The 21671-nt window shown below is 35.1% G+C and overlaps 1 protein-coding gene across 14 annotated transcripts in view; it reads left to right on the top strand.

The window, feature by feature from the left end:
* DMD (dystrophin) overlaps positions 1-21671 on the top strand; it is a 1059271-nt gene that overhangs the window by 375034 nt on the left and 662566 nt on the right. For all 14 annotated transcript variants that reach the window (XM_064646820.1, XM_064646822.1, XM_064646818.1 and 11 more), the window contains 4 exons: positions 1561-1684; positions 9332-9419; positions 16797-17038; positions 18794-18974. In XM_064646820.1, coding sequence (XP_064502890.1) covers positions 1561-1684; positions 9332-9419; positions 16797-17038; positions 18794-18974 — 635 coding nt within the window. The remainder of the gene's footprint in view (positions 1-1560; positions 1685-9331; positions 9420-16796; positions 17039-18793; positions 18975-21671) is intronic.

Below are 21671 nucleotides of genomic sequence, written 5' to 3'. Positions count from 1 at the left end.
GTTTCAAGAATTACAGTTGATTTAATGATCAGAAATAGAGCTGAGGTAGGAAGCCCTTAACTGGGAGCGTAGTTTGAGTTCAGGAATTAGAATCTGTTACCAACATAGAGATTCCTTGAACCATCTGGGAATTTTGTCTCCTGCCTCTGAACTTGTAGTACTTTATAAAAATGAAGATTTCTGCACCTTCCATTACTTCACAGTCACATTTTTTCTCCTTTGATGAGCGTTCAAATAGTATTATCAGGAATTGTTTTATCAAAATTATTCCTAGGAGTTTATAATTTGAATATAGGATGTTGGACTGGGATTAAGACAGTGTATGATTCTTCTTTCTTTTGCTTTCATTATTTATGAATAAAAAAATCACAGTGCAGAAGGAAAAAAGGAAGGCATAAATATTAGATAAAGCATGGAACTGTTTCTCATATTCAGTCTTCATTTCAGTATATGTAGAATTCTGTATCACCTGATTTTACCTTACATCCTTACATTTTAGATCTCGTATAAATGGAGTATATTTTTATAAAATAATTAAATCCTCTAAGGGTATAATTGTTCAAGTTACTGTTGTTAGTAGTTTTTCAATTGTATGCAAATGATACAACCTATAGTCACAAAGCAAGCTAAAGATACAGCTAGGATTTTTTTTCCCCCAGGTCTTTCTGTTCCATTACATTCTCTATATTGCCGCAGAAGGAAAATCAGCTGCAGATATAAATATTAAAACATATAGTTCAATAAAGAAATGCAATCAAGCAGTGTGGCACAACTGAGAAAAAATATTGTCTGAAGCTTCTTGTTTTAAAAACTGCAATAGATACTGAATCACCATTTGAATTTTGTATACATCAGTAATTTAAATATCCGCATTTTGACACATTATCTTGTTAACAAAATTTAAGATCAGTTTTAAAGGCGTTGATGAAAGAATCTAGACTGTAATAAAGAGGACTGTAGAGTAAAAACTAAAGTACGTGCAGAGAATTGGGGATCTTAATTTCAATTTCTAAATCTTTAGCTGTAGGAAAATTGTACTTTACTGTTTATTAGTGATTACATTCTACAACAAATTTGATTTAACCAGAAGAGAGTCCTTTCTTATAGTCAAATATTCTGCTTGAATATCCTTCACAATATCCTCAGCACAAGCTGGGACAGAAATCTCACAGTTTTGAAGGCTGCATTTAGTCAGCCAGATAGGCCTTACATCCTCAGCTAAGCCAACAGGACTTGTGGTACTCTGAGAGGCATTTGTTTCATGTCTTCTAAAAACATCAGCTTGAAAAATTAGAATCCTTATTGTGAAAATTACTGCATCTGTTTGGCTGTCAAATCTGGGTCTTAAAAATGAAAAAGTATTGCTGTGCTCCTAAATTTTAGACTGAATAGTTTCATGAACTGTCTAATGACATATGGGGGTTTAAAACTGTCTTTCGTTGAGAGAAATTGCTGCTTATTCGTTTGTTTAAACAATGGGTTAAACATGTTTACTGTGAAATCCTGTTTTCGGAAACTTTGTGGAAATTAAATGTCTCCTTGCACTTTTCTGTCTCATAGGTTTGACTCTGACACAACAGAGCTCCACAGCTGGATGACCCGCTCCGAAGCCGTGCTTCAGAGTCCCGAGTTCGCAATCTTTCGAAAAGAAGGCAATCTCTCAGATCTCAGAGAACGAGTCAATGTAGGAGAAAGTGCTTGTATATACGTCTGTTAGTCTGTATTAGCTTGTCAAAGGGCTTTCAAAGTCCAAGTTCAAGTGGGTTCAAATGTAGACTGGCAAGCATTGATTGTCCAAGATAAATTTAGAACTGCTCGCTATTTCTGTGAATTTCAAGTTTTGGCACCAAAATTGCTACATAGCCTGAGTGAATACATAGATTATTTTTGTTGTTGTTCATACATATTCATATTTAATTAAGGTATTCTAGATTTATGAAAGTCTTAGGTAAATTTAAATCAAAGCCTATATATCATTTTTTAAATATGCATCATCACTCTATACTAAGAACTTAATTAGATGTTACATATGCATAAATTGAAGAAGGTGAAAAGTGTCACTTTAGTGTATGCTAAAGAAAATCTATATCTATTCTCTTTTACAGTGCTGTAAAATATCTATGAAAATCACCAGCCTCCACAGGGATTTTTTTGTTTTGTTTTGTTTTTGTTTTTTTTTTACTCTATTGTAGTAACATGCCTGAATCAAAAACTGTTCTTGTCTACTTCTGCCTGAATTAATTGTTCTGCGCTGCTTAAGGAGTAGCTGTGCTTGTGTATATGGGTTAAAGTCTAAATGACTGGATTTAGCCCTTGAAAACTAAACCGTTACAAATTTTCTTCCCTATTTATTTTTTGTAGATCAGTGAAAAAATGCCTATCTTTTCCGAGTAAGAGAAAGGGGAATTATTTTGATGATTAACTCTTATAGCAGCATAGTGTATTATGGAACTTCATTAAAACGTATGGTGATAAATACTCCTAGAACACCTACAGAAGGAATAAGTTACTGTATTGAAGTTGGTTTTGCTGCTGTTTTTTCTCATTGTCTGCTTGTCCATCATAAATCAGCTAAGATAAGATTAAGGAACATGGAACCTTGTGATTTTAAATATAAATTTTTAAAATTTCATGTTAAATCATAGTTTTCTTGCAACAATTTTAGTTGTTAATACTGTCATAATATTACTGCTGGAAAGTACTCATTAAAATTTAATATCCTGAATTTAGTTCATGCCACCACTTCATGTTGCGTGAAATATACATAAATACATATATATATGCAAAATGGATCAAATATACAGAGTAGATTTGATGGGTTCAAGTGCTTCCATACTGAGTTACTGGGATTCATCTAATATATAAATAGATATATTGTTAATTTTCTGAGTTCTTCAACCTTCATTGTAGGTTAAATTTAAAAAGAAAAAAAAGTGGAAAAAATAGAAACAGAATACTCATCTCCCTTTCATATATTCCCATCTTGAGGAATGTATAATTTTCAAGGATGGAAATTAGCTCATCTTGGCCTACGTATTACACTGGATACCTGCACTGTCAGGTTTCCCTAACCAACATGATGTTCCACCTTATATTATCAGTTTCTAAGAGTTTATAAAAGCATTAAAGGATCCAGGAGCCACGGTTCACCTTCCTCCTTCTATCCTTTCTTTGCTTCCAAGTAGGTGGTGATCACTGCAATTAAAGGGGTGGAGGTAGGTGAACCACAGCCCCTCCTTTGGTCCCAGCTGGAGTTGCCACTAGCTCTTGCCTCGCCTTTGCTGGTTCTGAGAGAGAACATTGGGGCTGGGAAGCCACTACCTACCACATTTGTTCAGGTCTCGTTTCAGTTGGTGATAACGTATATAAAACATATATAAAACTGGAGGAAGAGTTGTGGTATTTGACCAGTGCATGAGCATTGTAAGTTTGAATTCAAGACACTCAGAATAGCAGGAGATAGCAAAGATGTTCCTTTGACCTCTTTGGAAATTGAATAACTGAATTGTCAAGAGACCAATTTCCAGCTTCTTTTCAGTAAAGTAGTGCAGAAAAGGATCTACTTTGTATCAGGAGCAGTCTGAGACAAACCAATAATTCTAAATAGATATAAGAAAAATCAATATGCATCCTTCCTTACATTGAAAATATTTTTAAAGAACAAGACTGGTTTTAATTTCAAAGGTGTCACTGCTTTTTAAATGAATATTTTTATTGAGAAAATCAAGTTACATTTAGAAGTTTCTAAGTATTCTAAGGGAGAAAACCTTCTCATTACATGTATTAATTTGATAGAACTCTGAAAGATGGCACTTGACAAATACTACATGGATTCTGTGTTGAATGGTTTTCAGTTAGTGGAAGTCTTTGTACATGTTTTTTTAAAAAAACTTTTAAAACCCAAGTTTTTATAACTGCCAGCTTTTAAAACTTATCCTGATTTGGCTTTTCCTGGTCTTTTCTCTGTATCTATCCCTAAAACTATAGCCAAAGCAGAAAGTACTGTTCAGTTCATTGATTTGAACAGTTCATTGATGCTTGCTAAAACTTTTCCTTTCAATTCCCTCAAAATGAGCTTCAAATCAGTGGAAAATAAGATACTGTGGGTTTTAACATATTATAATCACTAGTAAAGTTTAAGAAGCCATATAAAAAAAGATGAAATGCAAAAAAAAGGAAAACATATGTGAGTGATAGTTGAAATAGATTTTATTGTGCTGTTGTGCTTTAAACCCAGCTGGCAACGAAGCACCATTGCAGCTGCTTACTCACCTCCCCCCACCCACCCTGGTGGAATGGGTAGGAGAATCTAAAGTAAATCTTGCAGGTTGAGACAAGACTAGTTTAATAATTGAAACGAAGTAAAATATAATTATATTAAACTATAATAATGATAATAAAAAGGGAATAAAAGGCAAAAAACAACTGATGCACACAACACAATTATTCACCACCAGCTGACCAAAGCCAGACCCCAACCCTGAACTCAGATTGGCCCCCCTTCCAGGTAACTCCCCCACTTTACACACTGAGCATGACATTCTATGGTGTGGAATACCCTTTTGGCCAGTTTGTCCTGGCTATGCCCCCTCCCAGCTTTTCTGGGTTTTTTTATGTATCTTCTCACTGACAGAGCATAAGACACAAAAGAGTTCTTGACTTAGGACAAACAAAACTTAGCAAAGCCCAAAACATCAATTTATCAATATTATTCTTATACTGAATCCAAAAGACAGTACTGTACCAGTTACTGAGAAGAAATTAACTCTATCCCAGCCAAAACCAGGACAGGTAATGACATACATAGTCATACACCACTGTTGTACTGGTACGAGCATGCATGCCACCATGTACAAATGCATGCAGAAGTCCCATTTTACCCTTACTGTCTTATTTAGGGTTTTTTCCCCATATGACAACATATACATTGGTGTAGCACAGAGCACCTGTGCTTGGCTGACGTCAGATCTACCATTTATTCCCTAACGTAGCAAGTGCTGAGTCCTAGGACCTTTTTATAAAGACTTTCTTTCCTACTGTTCTTTTGAGGAAAGGTTACTAGGATTTTTTTTCTTGTGGCAGCTTGCTCCTGCCCATTATTTTTCATGGATGAGGGGTCATTTTCACAAAATTTAGTGGAAGAGCATCTGCTGTGTGATGGAGGGACACCGACATCAGAAATGAAAGCCACAAAGAAATCTCTTTTGACGTCACTGATGATGCATCAAGTGCAAAAGCTTGCTCTCATCCCAGCTCAGAGAGGCCTGGGGGAGACAGAGCCAAGAGCAGGCTGTATGAAATGCGATGACACTGTTTGCTAAGCCAGCTGCTCTTCATATCCTGGCAGGAAATTAGCCTTTGGCAGATCTATTATGTAGCTTGAATATATTAGACATGCGCAAAAGTCCATTCCTGTTTGGGAAGAAGCAAAAATATTTATAGTCCTTCCCTACTACAAAGGCCCTCCCCTTACTTGACCAGAGAGACTGGGTTGCCATAGGAATAGAAGTTTCATTGTTGTACAGCCATACTACTCCTAAATAATGAAGACATCCAAACATTAATGCTGTAAAAATTGTTATGCTGCATCACATCATTAAAAGTTTACAGTTAGTATGTGTATTTTACTAAAAACAGACCTAACAATGACTCCGACCTTTTTTTGTTCTTCTTAAGCTTTCAATATTTCAAATTCAAATATAGGAAGATTCAGGTGCAAAAAAAACACCCACAATTTTTGATAGAAAATCTTGCTTAATAAGTCAGATTTCAGATTATACAACAATAAACTGGAAATAAAACTCCTTGAAAGGAGTTTTGGTTAGCCAAGAAGCAGCACCTAGAATTTCAGCATCAAGATAAACATATAAGGAACAGATGTAAGGGAAAATGTCAGATATTCCAGACAATTAAATTTGTTCTCTTGGCATTCTCAGTAACTCCATTCTCCTATGTTTGTTTTGTTTTAGTGACCTTTTTCAGACATGCTTTGTTGGGCCTGTATATTTGAGAGATGAATCACAGTCAGAGCTAGTGATGACAATGTTGCCCTCTCCTGCCCTCAGGGGTAACTGGTCACCATCACAGGAGGTCAGGGAGTACTACTACTTTGCACCCTTTCACAGAGCTCTAAAAATAGGATGTTGATTTGATACATGAATAACATCCAAATTTCTCCGACCAGCAGAATTTTCTAGGTTACAAAGTCATTAACTGCCAACTGAAGTCCCAAGGTCAAATAAAATGTTTAGTATTCTGAAAATAGCCTTTCCGCCTTTGGCTGGCATTTAGCTAAAGATGAATTTATAATGTCTTTCAATCAATTAAGACTAGGTTATAATACATTTGCACTGTTTGTTAGAAAGCAGTCCAAAAGAGAATTAATCCCTGCTTGGACAAAAACCCATAAAGCCAACCTTTTACTCTCTTACTGGTGTCTTTTTTTTCTGAAAAATCTTTTACAGAAAACAAAAATAGTTAAAAAAGGAGGAAGTAAATATTTGGAAATTCTTTGAAGTGGCTTTGCCACTAGAGTCAAAAGATGTCTGTTACAGGTGTGTACAGAATCTAAGAGTTTCAAAACTTCGCAAACCTCTTCAAATTTTTCCCGTTCCACTGGTGTCACGAGCGAACCTGAGCTGAGAGTATGGTTCCCTTCAGTAAAGCAAAAAATAAAGAAAATAGAGCCAAAGAGATACATGAGAGATGTTTCCAGTACTGCTCCCTTCATTTCTAGGCACTTTACGCAAGGTTACGGAAATCATTCTTTAAAATCTTAAAAATCCAAGGCACAGTTTGCAAGTTCAGCATAGAATGGCAACGTGTACAGACTGATATCAGGACTATGTGGTTAGTGCTGTAAGAAACTAGAGTGAATTTCCTCCCTTCTGCCAGGATCACATAATTTGTATTTGTACAAGGAACAAGAAGACAGGCTTTTCTCCTCTGGTTTGCACTGTATTTTTTTTTTTTGTGTAAGCGATTGTCTTCTTGTAACCGGTGCTGGACCTTCATTTTCATAATATATGCTGATTACATAAAAATGAATGGAGAAAAATAATTGACAGAAAGTTTAATATGTACCAAATTTTTATGTTTATTTAAGGACTTCAAATATAGTGCTTATATTTTCTACCAGGACCTGGAAACTTTAATCTTTCAGGAGAGAGGTGGAGATTTCTCCACATTTTCCTGCACATAAAGCATGTTACTGGGCCCTGAGGGGTTCACCTCCACAAGCTCTGATGTCATATCATTTTTATATGTTAAAAAGATAAGTTTTAGTATATTTTATGAGGAGGTTTTATGATTCATTTGTGCTCTCTCATGATAATTACACACCTGGCATTACAGACATTCTGCAGAGTAGAATTTTTTCAATATATTTTAGTGTTTTACTGATTCATTTCAGTTCTCAGTAGTTATTCTCATGTTAATTATACCTGACATTATAGACAGAGTAGTATTAATTAAGATTCCGTAAGAAACTTTGGATCTCTGCAGAGAATTAATAGACTTTAATTTGGAAAATATTTAAATTGTACAGTGAAATGGTAGAAGATTTTATTGGCCTACAAAACCTACAGATAATTAATATAATCATCTTTAACTTATTGGGATTAATATACATAATCTTTCAGTGATAATTTAGTGATGCATTAAAGATATGTTTATAAAATCCAAAATATTTTCATCCCTAATTATTCTCTTAGTAACCTTTCTTTATATATTTTATTTATTCAAAATTGTATTAGTGAAAGTGTTTAATAGAAGCTTCGAGGTGATGTTAGAAAGCCTGCTGTTTAACCATTTCTGTATGCACAAATGAATGTCAGTTATAGATAGGCTGTGGAAAAGTGTTAATTTAAATGAAAATTTCTCTTTCAAGTTCTGAATGTCTCCTCACATACAGAAGTCATTCAGGGAGCTCTATCTTATTGAACTGAAGATGTTTAAAGCATTACACTTTAAATATTACTATAAGAGAGTTTATGCAAAGGTGTTTATATTAATTCCATAGGCATAACTATTTATTTGAAAAATAGTATTTTCAAGTGTAAGTGTATAAGGTTCCTCTACTAAAATCCTACATTCTTAGACACCTACTTGAGCTTTCTTTCCAGTTTAAGGAACCTTTTCCCCCGAAGAGTCCAGTCACCCAGCACATCCCTTTGTTGTGGGAATAAATAAGGTGATCAGGAAGCCTAGTGGGTTCAGCCAGTCTGAGAAGCTGCATCCAGGACTGTGTGTTACCTTTCCATGTAGGACTTGTGGGGACATAGGCTCTTGTATGTGTGTATCTGCTGCAGTCAAGTGAGGGACTCTTGATTTCTGGGAGACTGTGTTGGTCAGGATCTCTGGGAGGTATATAGTCTGTTTTATTTTTGGTATCAAATTTGACTGTGGCCCCATGCTGCTTCTTTGGGTTTCTGATTTAGAGCTTCTAAATTGCACCTAAATTATGCTACTAAATTAGTTTAAAATCAATGAAGTGACTTCATGATGTTAATTACAAGACAGCACTGATGGACTGTCAGATCTAAAATGAGTTTACTTTCCATTAGTATTGCTACTAATGTAAAATGAAATTTAAACTTAGATTTCTTCTATATCCTGTAATTTTAGCAACTAGCTTTTTACTAGGCCTTAACAGCTAGCCTGAGTGCTAGCCTGAACATAGGTGAGAAATTTTTGCATACAGAGAGGTGAATCAGGAGTATTGGCTACAATACGTAATGAGAAGCCTGAATTAAATCTGCAGTTAACTCTCTTACTCAATAGCTCATGGATGGATGTCTGCTGTATATGGTCTTATATACGTTAGATATCTATTTAATAAGCATTTTACAGGGTCAGGGTTGTTTTTTTCCAAACAAAGTAGTAACATGACACAATATCATACAATATCAAATTGTATATGGGTTCAATACTGTAGTATGCTATGAATCCCTGTGATTTGGTTAGCATGCTCAATTTTTGCTGTTAACATGAGAAATAAGCTACTCTATTCTTCCACAAGGAATTTCTATTGAATGAATATTTTTATTTTGAAATATTGGGCTTTGACTAGCTCTTAGGTTGTACTTCTTTTCTTTGTCTGTAAAATACTGATGTGTTCTCAGCTCTGTTGTATTCTGACTCTCCATTTTTTGTATTTTACTCCCTTCCTGGTTATATGTGGTACCTGCTTGTTTTCACTGCAAATCGGGAGGCAGGCAGGGCAATATGAGGGGTAAATGGTCTTGAGAAATCAGAAGGCATCCCTGAGATTAATTACTTTCTTCTTCAAAATCCCTCTGTTGAAATACTCACCTTTCCTGTCATGCTGCAGGCCATCCAGCGAGAAAAGCCTGAGAAGTACAGGAAACTGCAAGATGCCAGCAGATCAGCTGAGGCCCTGGTGGAACAGATGGTGAATGGTAATTACATGGGAGTTGGTTTAGATAATCTTCTTACAGATTTGATAAACGTACAGGTTTATATTTATCACAAGAATTATATTAGTCCAAATGGAACAGTAAAGTGATATTGCCTTACATTTATTTTATTATTTCTGAATGTTAAATCTGGTAATTAGAAAAGAGGGGAAAAAAAAAGTCTTACCACTTTAGTACCATGAAAAGAAATCTGTGTAAAACTTGCTCACAGTAATGAACTGTATATTAACAATCTGTTCTGTGGAGAGACTTAAGTTGTAATCTTATTTTGTGAGCATGCTAAGCTTTTGAAGTACTTTAACACATCTCAGTTAGAAAAACTCTGAAGGCGTTACTTTAAAAGTTTGAAAAAAAGTGCGTCCTGATTTTTAATGTGAAATGTATGTTTTTTAATATACATATTGCTGTAATGGTCTGTGTAATAGGAAATACAACACTGGGATTTGGAAGAAATTTTTGGCATTTGGTTTTTCAAAGATGATAAATGTAAAAACTTAAACAACTCTTTAAAAAGAAAATTAGCTGTAAGATTTTACATTTTTTTTAAATATGATATAATTCTTTTGAATTTCTAGATAAAGCAAAAACAAACCCCAAAGAAAGGTAAATGAAAGTAAAATTGTAAGTCATGCCATTGTCCTTGATATTGAAGAATGTCTTACTTTGCAATAAAATATTAAACCCGGGCCAACATCTGTCATACTGATATGATTGCCAGAAATACACATGATGAATGCACTGAGCTTCAGAACATATATTTTCTACTAAATTGTTACAGTGAAGAACCAAGAATTAAATAGCTAAAATTGAAATGTTTTAAGTTTGAGGTACTAACTGGCCAAGCTAAAGAAATTTGATGGAAGCCTAAAATTATTTTGCTTAAATATAAAGGTGTAATATTTTAAAAGTGGTCATGTTTGATGTGTGGTGCATATTTAATTATCATTACTGTAACAAGTGCTTCAAGGGTTCCCTTCCCAGGCTCACTCTCTTTGAAACAATTTGGGCTGTTTTATGGTTAAGTACATAAAAAGTTCTGATTTTTTTTTTTTTAACATGTTTTCTGACTGGAAGAACTGACTGTACATGACTTTTAAGGAAGCATTTGAAACTTGTGTGCTGACATGTCGAGGTTGCTAATTTGGACAGAATCTGTCTAGGGCACATTTAGCAGTGCCTCACTCTTCCTTTGGCCAAATGGAGATTTGCACCTCAAGAATTCCAGTTTTAGTACCTTTGGTTTATATAGTACTTTATGATGACTAACTTTGGTTTTAGTTGCAGAACCTACTACTATATTAGATAATGCTTTCCTGGTACTGTACTGCCTACCAAGTCTAATATCAAGTAGACTAACATTCTGCCTTAATTATTCTTATGTGTTTTTAACTGAAGATTCCCCTTTTTCTCCCTCAGTCCGTGGGTCCATTCTTATTCATGGTTTGTAGATATCGTGATCTCCACTGTGGCTAGATGTGCATATAAATATTTCCACTATGTCACAAATTGCACCTTTTTTGTAGGAAGCACATCCTCCAACTGGGGTGCAGGTACAGGGTAGACTAACTAAGCCAGCTTTGACTTTATCAGCTTCATCAGCTTTGTCAGCTGCTCTGAGATCTATGTCATGCCATATACTGTGGTAACCTTGGTAGCAAAAATATTCTAGCACTGATGACAGATTAGTTGACTGTGAAAACGAAGATCCCTGATTGTCATGGTTTTAGGGAAGAAACTATCCATTTGAAAAAAAAAAAAACAAAACAATTCCTCTGGACTTGAAGCCCTAAATATTTATGGGGCTTTCAGCTACTCCACTAATGCAAAGTCAATTTGAAGAATAGTGTTTGAAATGGTTAATGAATGCAGTAATTACCAGTGGTAGAGAGTAGAATTAAATAATTAACATTAGTTGATGAGAACTGTGAGATGATTTTAAAAAGGATTTGCAAATGGAATATATTGCGAAGTGCTCAAAATTACTCCTTGAGGGTAGACAAAGTTAACTGTCATGTAAAGCCATTGTACTTTTGAATAGAGCATATTTTCTATTTGTCTTTTCTTCCAAATCATTATCATCTATTGCAATTAAAATTAATAGTTGCAATTTAGTTCAATTAACATTGAACTAAAAGTTATGTAAAAATATTAACGACTTTAAAACTGCACCTCAAACTGTAGTAGAGTTATCCAGCTTTATATTTTCCACAGTAATTCAACTAAGTTTCTATAGTCTTTCTTTGGCTCATAGAATTTTTTTTTCTTTTGATTGCTGGATTCACTAGGAATAAGAGGAAAGTTTTGCAGAATCTCCAAAGTAATGTTAAGCAGAGCAGCGTGACTGTGCCTTCATACCTCCCTGTTCTAATGCTGGAACTCTTTTCCATAACATGGGAAGGAACTGGACTTAATGTGCCTGTATGGATTTGTGGGAGGTCTGCAGTTTAACATCTAGTGGAGGAAAGATGTACTGTGTTATTTTGAATGAAAACCCTTTTTAACTACCACAATTTACAGATCAAAAATGATGATGCTCCCTTTGTTATTCTTTAGGGAAACCAGTCGGTGATACAATTGATGATTGTCATGCATTTACAGTGTAATCTGTAATTAAAAGACTACAAAAGGCAAACAGATTTACAGCATAAATGAGTTCAGAAGTCAAGTGATGACAATTTTAATTGCATTGTTAAATTTCACTTATTGTGTGTCAATTAGATGTGGACTAATAATAATTAGACTCTTTAAGATTCCAGTTATGCTATCACTGAATTCCTGGCTTTAGTTAATATATAAAATGTTCTTCCTCCACTCCTAAACAAGATTCTGAATGTAACAGATAAAGAGCATAAAAAGATGAAATGTCTGGTGGTTTGTAAGAGCAAGTTCAGAATGGTGGTGAATTCCATTGTTGTATCATTTATATTTACTTTCTTGCTTTTGTTTTTACTGTGATAGGAGAGGGAATAAGCAGAAAGTAGGATTCAAATTCTGGAGATAATTGGATTGATTTATATAAGATTTCATTTGTTTGTTTTTTAGCTCAGAAGAAATTATTCTGAGGAAATGCGTTTATACAGGGCACTATTCTTGCCTTATGTAAATGTTTTCAACCATTGTCAGCAAAAGTATTTTGCACTAGAAAGAACTGCCTTGTCACACAGCATAGCTATTCTTGTGTTTGTAAGCAGTGTGTCTGGACATTGCCATTTGAAGGACTTTTCCTATCACAAGGGAAATCATTGATGGTTTTGGTGGATGATTCTTTATCCAACCACCCATCTTCTACTTGATCTGTGCTCTGCCTCTCCTTGCCCATGCTTTCAAAGAAGTCTGATGATTACAATCAAAGAAAACTTCCATATTTCTCCCATTTTGTAGTAAAAGTATCTATTTTGTTTTTCTTTACTAAATTATATTCTAAAATGGAATAACACATCTGTTGGTGCATGAGTGAAGCAATTTAGCAGTTTCAGTGAACACTTGACTATTATAGTAGTTTAGAATAAAATAAACAGGGCATCAAAATGAATACTCAGAGAATTTCTATAAGCAGTACTTAAGTGAATACAAATGAATTTGTTGTGATAAAACATCTAATATTTAAGTGCCACTGATCTGTGGAAGATATAAATTATCTTGTGAGTTACTATTTAACACACAGGAGTCAAAAGATACAAAACCCCACAATAATATTACATTGTTCTATCACAGAACCATGGCAAGTGATAGATACACTTAATAAGATTTACTTCATATTAACTGGCAATTCCAAAGCACTTGCATGTGAGGTGCTGCACAATTAAAAATGTTCAGGCACAATTTGTTATGTGCCATATATAAGGTAATAAAATTAATAGATGCACTTCAGATAATGATCTGTTTCCTCTGGGTACAGTATATTTATTCAATGATTATATCAGAAGCTTTTAGAATATGAAAAGATTATGAACCATGCACTATTCATAAAATAATATTTTACCAGAGAATGGGTTTTATATGGTTTCTGGACCTGTTTGTAAACTTTTGGTATGTCTTTCTACTATAACTGAAACAGAACAAGGGGATCGATGTTAACATCATGAATGAAAGCTGGTGGTTGCTAAGGTTGCTAAAGTTGCTAAAGTTAATGAAGAAATCAGTACTTATCACAGAGGAAGGTTTCAAACAGGACAAGGAGCAATGGCCATAAACTAAAACACAAGTTCCACCTGAGAAAAATCTTTACACTGAGGGTGGAACAGGCTGCCCGGGAAGGTTGTGGAGTCTCTATCTCTGGGACGTTCAAAACCCACCTGGACAAGCTCCTGTGTCACCTACTCAGGCTGACCCTGCCTTGGCAGTTGGTTGGACTGGAAGATTTCCAGAGGTCCCTTCCAATCCTAACAATTCTGTGAAATTCTTGATTTTCAGCAATTCAGTGAGCAAATAAAAACATTAAAATTATGCCCTCGTATCAACTTCTCAAATAATAATTTGTCATTTTCAAGGAGACAAAGGACTAGTTTTCTTCATAATAAGAAAAAAAAATTACAAACTTGCCCAAATGTTTTCAAGTGCAAGTAATAGCCATTTTCTTACATCCTTCTGGCAATGACATACCATCATGTGATAGAGAACATTGAGTTACCTGAGTGGACTGTGAATTAAGAAAGTTTGAAAACACATGCTATGGAGATTTTCAGATGGGTCTTCCTTTCAGTAGGATATTGTGTTGCCTAATGGAGGCGTATCTCTGCAATCTTTTACCAAACATGGCTCAGCACAAACCAGATTTGTACTGTCCACTTCAGTAACATGAAGAGCAAAAGCATTTTTTTATCTGTGGACTTATGGAATCACATTTAGATTCAAAGCTTAGATATTACATAAAAGAATTCATGAAAAATTGAATATTGGGTATTTCACATGTTTAAATGTTACGTTAAGAGAGACATATGAGTAAAAAGAAGAAAAGAGATCATCTGAAATAGTCCTCTCTGAATCCTTGAAGAAAATATTGCAGTGAAAAGTATTATTATACATGGGGAATCCATGACTGCACTTCACCTGGTAATCATAATCTTGCCTAAGGGTACCTTGGCGATTGTGGCAGCTGAAAAGAGAGGAAAGGAGGAATAAATAAAAGTGATCTTTTCATATCTACTCTGCCAAACTCATAAGCAGTGTCTTCCAGGTTCAGAGGTAATCATGAACACGGTGGCAAAGATAATCTGCTCTCTGTTATGGGTATACAGCATTTTTATAACTAATATCACAACAGAAAAGGAAAAAAATTGTTGAAATACAACACAGTTAAAAGTCTTATCTTCTATAAGACTTGTTTGTTCTTGCTGTTGTTAAGGTTCAGTATCTGTGTGCCTGGTCATCTGTGATTCTTGTTAATTAGATGTGCTATGCTAATCAGGTTTATGCTGTCTCTTCACATGTCACTATATGTTACTTAGACATTACATTTTAATAAAATCTAGTTATGTGTACTACATCTCCAGATGCACACACACACTCATGGAAGACCACGTTGTTTTTGGATTTTATTAAGACGTGTCAAAATCCTGTTTACCTCTTAAGGTTCATTTTATATTCTTTCATAGTCCTTGAACTGTGCTCTTCAGTTTTTAGAGTATACAATGTGTGCATGTGACTGCTCCAACCAGTACAGTTGCCATTATCTCCCAGTAGCCCTGGGCTTCCTATTTTTCTGTAGTTTTGGTTTTTGAAATCGTGTACAATTTGCTTGGCTAAGGCAGCACCCCAGAAACAAAGCATATCCAGAGAACCACTGTCAGGTACTGCACAGTCTCTTTCCAAGTGGGCTGTTCCCAAGCAACTCTGAATGGAGTAGCTGTGAGCTGGATCCAGAATAGGATTTGCCAGAGCACTATGGTGCTCCACAACAGACATGATCCTGGATTATCATTTTGTGTGGTTTACTATATAGCATGCATTATAGTAATTCCCTAGAAAATTTTATTGTAATATATTTCTAGTACTTATTTTATTTAAGGGATTTAGTTGTAATTAGAACTTCATTTCCTGTGTCCTACCTTACAAAATTGCTCATCAACTTTACTATTCTTTATCCTTGAAAAAATAATTTTCCTGTAGATTGGGAGTCCAGGTTGCAAACTCGATAAACCATATTTGACAGTGTATTAAAGACCACAGAAGTGGAACACTTAGGTCTTTTGCCTCATTTGCTTTTAAACTTGCTTTTAAGAAAAATACTTTAATTTTGATTATTTTGATAAAAACTGTTTTACTGGTTAGCTAGTGTATGACTAAGTGATGATATTAAAAATGTTCTTCAGCATATAGCATTGCTTAATGAATTGAGAAATTTATTTTTGAAATCAAGATTGGTCTTATTGCTATATGTATCATTACATGTCATTACACCAAAAAAAGGTTAGGGGTTAGATTTAAGCTTCCATTGAAAGAATAAATGAGATGCTTAAGTTAATATTATTTTGAAGTCAGCCTGAGTTCAAGTTTCAGTATAATTATAAATTATGTTATTGTAAGACACCTTTGCTTATCTTTCATATGTATTGCCTCACTTTCTTCACAGAGAATATAGAGCTCTTTTATCTTTAAATTGTTCTAAATAATTGCCTTGTCTGTAATAACTAAAGCCAGTTTGACTTTATGAACTTTAATATAAGCATAATTATTGAACAATAGACAGAAATGGGCAAACTATGTCAGAGAAACCAAACCCTGTCTGAAAATAATCATAGAGAAACATCACCTATGGTTCATCGTCTCTCTGCTTAGTGTCTCCTGATTGTCACTGTTGGATACACAGGACTGGCCTGGATGGAAATTTGATCTGATCATGTGTTGATGATATTTCTAAAATAACATCTAATGCAAAACTTGAGGGATTATCAGAAGCCTCCAAATAGCTGTGAATGTAGTTCCCATTCATTTAAATCAGTCTTTTTATGAAAGAAAATCCAACAACAGTCTTGTACATTAAAATCTAATTACAGTCCAGACAAAGTTTTCAAAATCCAGCTGTCATGCATTTTCTTATTTCTTACAGCAGTTTTAATTAGCTTTATGTATTGTATCTTTATTTTCTGCTTTATTCCCATTCTTGTACTTTAATGTACTTTATAATTCATTCCCATAGCAACAAAAGTACCCTAGCAGCAACTTTAAATATTTTTGATATGCTTTCTCCACTAATGTGTAACATCTGTATATTCAGGACTGTTATTTGATGATAAATCATTCACTGGATTTATGAGTTCTCAAAACCAGAAATTGAATCGTTAAGTTATATTACTTTTTTATTATTATTGTCTTTGTAACTTGTTTATCTTTAATCATCTTCTTCTCCCGTGTTTCTAGAGGGCCTCAATCCTGACAACATTAGACAAGCCTCAGAGCAGCTGAAGAGCCGCTGGATTGAGTTCTGTCAGTTGCTCAGTGAAAGACTGGCATGGCTGGAGTACCAAAATAACATCATTGACTTCTACTCCCAGCTGCAGCAACTGGAGCAGACAACAATTACTGCAGAAAACTGGCTGAAAGCACAACCCACACCAGCAACAGATCCTGCTACAGTAAAAACTCAGTTGGAAAAATGCAAGGTTAGAGATTCTTCTCCCAGTTTTTTATGATATTGTACTTCGTTGGTGTTCTAACAGTGGGACAGATTATGACCAACTCTATTTCAACATAAAAATGGTGAATGGAACCCTTGTCTTTACAAAGTAATTATTGAACTTATTCAAGGAAGGGAAAGGAAAGACTGGTAAAGTAATAAAGAGACAATAGAACCCAACATATGGGTATTTAAAATATTTAGTTATTAAGATGCTTAGACTCTTTAAGCTAGAGAACTGTGGCCCTAAAGTCTTCTTCCTTTTTTTTTTCCTGTAAGAATCTGTGTCTTAGAAATTGTTGCTCATCACCTCTGTTAAGGATCTGTGCCAGAAAATTGTTTTCAAATTCCAAAATTCTGCTATTGCACACCATTTTACTTGATACATACCCTGTGTTCTGCTGCAGGGGAGGAATATTATTCTGTCATAGTGTGACAGAATCACAGTAGTTGTGCAAAATGGTTACACCAATTCACTTATTATTCTCCCAAATTGTTTTAGTTTTTGTGCTGCACTGTCATAGAAATTTGATTATCTTCTCTTCCTGTAGAGAGCTCTGTGGGTGGGGATTACTTACAAGTTAATATTGATGTACAGGAATATATTGAGATGTAGTATTGAATTATAAATTGCATGACATACTTGTAGAAGCTTGACTTTAGGGAATCTCTGACTCCAAAAGCTTTCAAACAGAAAACAATGTTTGAAACCCAAATTTAGATCTGTGCTATTACTTCTGTTTTCAGGCATTTCCAAGCTGGAATTGTACTTACAGAGGGTCTGTGTTTTCAAGCAGAAAGATTCTCTTTGAGTAGCTCTACTATGAACTGTACATTTGGCTTACTTTCCTCATGTCTTTTTACTTAGTAGTTGTATGTGTACAAGGTCTCATGAAGGTATAATAACACAGCCTCATGGCTCTCTACAGCTTCCTGAGGAGGGGGAGTGAAGAGGAAGGTGCTGATCTCTTCTTCCTGATATCCAGTGACAGGATGCATGGGAATGGTCCAAAGCTGTGTCAGGGGAGGTTTAGACTGGACTGGGAGGGTGTTCAAACTGCAGCAGCCTTTCTGGAGAGGTGGTTGATGCCCCCAGCCTGTCAGTTTGTAAGAGGCATTTGGACAATGCCCTTAGCAACATGCTTTAACTTGGTCAGCCCTGAAGTGGTCAGGTGGTTGGACTAGATGTTCCTTGTAGGTCCCTTCCAACTGAGCTATCCTACTCTACTTTAACCTCAAACTCTGATATGTTTCTGTGAGGCTGATAGAAATCATTGGGCATCTTCATCTTTCCTTTTCTGCTTCATGCTATTTAGACTGTTTGGCCTGCTATTTAGTGCATAATCTAACAGAGATTGAGTACATAATCTAACAGACTCCAGGGTTATGGGACATGTGTTTTTCTCTTCCCAGCTTCACATGAAGAAGATGTTCCTTAGGCATGAAATATTAATGTACTATCTTATCTTCTTTGAGCATTACACTAATAACATGACAATGTTCTGCAAAAGTGTCTTTAAAGTGTCTTTAAGCAGTGCTATCAATCAACAATCGTATTTGGAGCAGAGGTATTGATTTGTGAGGAGAGATTTAAAATACTGGTTTTGCTTGTATTGTAACTGATGTATTTGGAAGCAGAAGAGATGTATAATGTGCATTGAAACAGTGGTGATTTCATGGCACTATGGATTTCATTTTTCAAGTAGCTTTATCTTGATTTTTTTTTTGTTCAAACATGCAGGATGAAATCATCCGAATGTCAACCCTTCAACCTCAAATTGAACGACTAAAGGCTCAAAGTCAAGCACTGAAAGAGAAAGAACAAGGACCAGTGTTTCTGGATGCTGACCTTGCTGCTTTTACCAGCCATTTCAAACAAATATTTGCTGACATGCATGCCAGAGAAAAGCAGCTACAGACCAGTAAGTGTTCATGACAAGAAGTCAATTTGCCTGACTAGCATGGAAAGAATAGGTATTGTATATATTTTACTTTCTTAGTTTTATATTTGCTTTTGTCATATTAAACTAGTATTGCAATTTAGGTGCACTTTTTTGCAACTGAATTAGTCTTTCAAAAATCATCAGGGAATTCCATATTAATAGAAAAACAAGGGAATGTACAGAAGAAGAAAAGGTTACACTCAATGTAGTTCTACTATCAGACCTCCTCTTGTTAGTGTGTTTATGGACAGATTCAGTGATATTTTTTTGGTGACCTAAAAAAGTCTTTGTAAGGTGGGACAGTCCTTCTCTGTCAGTAGAGAGAAAAGAGATTTATTTACATGCTAATATTAAATTATATTAAATGCTCTACATTTTCACAGAATAGAGATTTAACTGCATAAAGCTCATCAAAGAGAGCAGCTACTTTAGCGTATCAAGTTTTTTATCATGTGGCCAACTGTTCTTTTTTTACAACGTGGAATATATGCCTGCCAGTTATAACATTATTTGCAATATTTGTAGTAAAATGAATTTTTCAAGAGGTGGAAAATGCTATACCAAAATAGAAAAGTGACTATTTCTTATTAAAAATATGTAGAATGTCAATGACTACTGTAACACTTTCTGTTTTTGATTATGAAATTAATACTTAATACAAATGCAACTTTTCTCAACAACAAAGACATTATTTGCCTCTTAAACCAACAATATCTCTAAATGACTGTACTCTTTTGAGATTTGACATAGTGCTAGCTCCTTCTAGTGGTTTTTTGTAGTATTCCTCCTAAATTCTTTCATGAAGAGTTTTGGATTTTGTTTTTACAACAGTACATTACTGTGCTGCTGTATCTATTTCACACATGCACGCATACACAAACTGAAGATGCATAGGAGAACTAAAGATATAAAATGTAAGTGTGCCATAGCAAGTGATGAAAGAATGAGCTGTAGAAATTTAGTATTAAGGAGTATAATGTTTATTCATGACTCTAAAGCCAAGACATGCAGTGGGTAAGATTTAAAACCCATTAATATGGTGAAATCGGTTGCCATTCTGCCAACAGAAAAATATTGTAGATGCTAGTTTGCTTATGATTTCTTCTTTATCTAATGTTGCATAATTGCCGGGTTTGCCTCATCTGATTTTACTGTAGTGATTGCTCATGAACTAACCAGTTGATTAGTCCAGTAAGACAAATAGTGTTCACTGCCTGAACCATGGGCTTTGGGAAAGTTCTTCCTGAATGTTCATTCCTCCCACCCCCCCATGCTGTATTATGCTCCTTGGGTGCCCTGGACAGCTGCAGAGGGAGTTGTTCTGAGGTGAAAGCATTGAACAGACTGAGGAGAGTCTCCTGAAGTGCTAGAAAACAGAAGTTCCCAAATCAATATTTCATGGAGCCCTGGACAGTTGTTACTGTTTTATGTGGCTGCTGTGCATCATAGGAGCTTCATCTCAAATGGTTCAGCTGTCAAGATGAGGTTGTTTTATCTCGTACAGTACATACCTGCAGTGATATTTTAGGTGAGAGTGTTATGTCAATTATATTTGATCTTCAGAAATTTCATACATAGTTTTATCCAAAGTGCTAACTTCCTGTCGTAACTGTTCTAGATATGAACGATCGCGCATGGGATCGGTTTGCCTGTTGCCATTTCAGGAAAGTCTTATGGATCAAAACATATAGAAAAAAAAACCCAAACAAACCCTGAAACCAAAGCGTGGAAAATTTGGTACTTTGAGACTCAGTTTCTTCAGCTTTCTTTAATGACTACTTTTCTTGTGTTATACAGATGGGGAAAAGGCCATATCCCATGTCTTTATTTTAGCCTTACTTTAATAGAAAATGTTGAAATTTTGCTAGAGCATTTTAGATATTTATCTTTTATTATTTATTATTTAGATATTTTATCTTTTATTTACATAAATTATTTGCAATTAATTTTTTTCTACAAATAGAAAAAATTCCTGAAAACTGAATGATGTTTTGCAGATCATCATAGATTCATAGTTTCATTAGAATCATAGATTTATAGAATCAGCTGGGTTGGAAAAGACCTCTGAGATCATCAAGTCCAACCCTTGGTGCAGCACCACCATGGTTACCAGACCATGGCACTAAGTGCCACATCCAGTCTCATCTTAAAAACCTCCAGGGACGGAGAATCCACCACTTCCCTGGGCAGCCCATTCCGATGTCTGATTACCATCTCTGTAACAAAATTTCTTCCTAATATCCAACCTAAACCTCCCCTGGCAGAGCTTAAGACCATGCCCTCTTGTCTTACTGATAGCTGCCTGGGAGAAGAGACCAACCTCCACCGGCTACAACCTCCTTTCAGGGAGTTGTAGAGAGTGAGGAGGTCTCCTCCAGGCTGAACAACCCCAGCTCCCTCAGCCTCTCCTCATAGGTTTTGTGCTTGAGAGTTATAGTATTTATTTTTTTTAATTCCCTGTACATAAAACGTATATGTTTAGAAAGATTTTTTTTTTAAATTCATCATTAAGGGTTCTTCTTATGTTAAAAGATATTTATTTTTGACTTGTCATAAGAGGTTTGGTTTTTTGGTTTGTTGGGTTTTTTTTGTTCATGTTCCATTACTCCATATTATCTTTTCGGGTGGATAAGGGTATTTAACTGTTCTGTTTTCCAAGGGAATTTCCCCCCCATA

Source organism: Pseudopipra pipra, chromosome 2 (genome assembly GCF_036250125.1).
Source record: "Pseudopipra pipra isolate bDixPip1 chromosome 2, bDixPip1.hap1, whole genome shotgun sequence".
NCBI lineage: Eukaryota > Metazoa > Chordata > Aves > Passeriformes > Pipridae > Pseudopipra > Pseudopipra pipra.
Note: the sequence above shows the minus strand (reverse complement) of the source record. Positions and strands in the feature narration are given on the sequence as shown.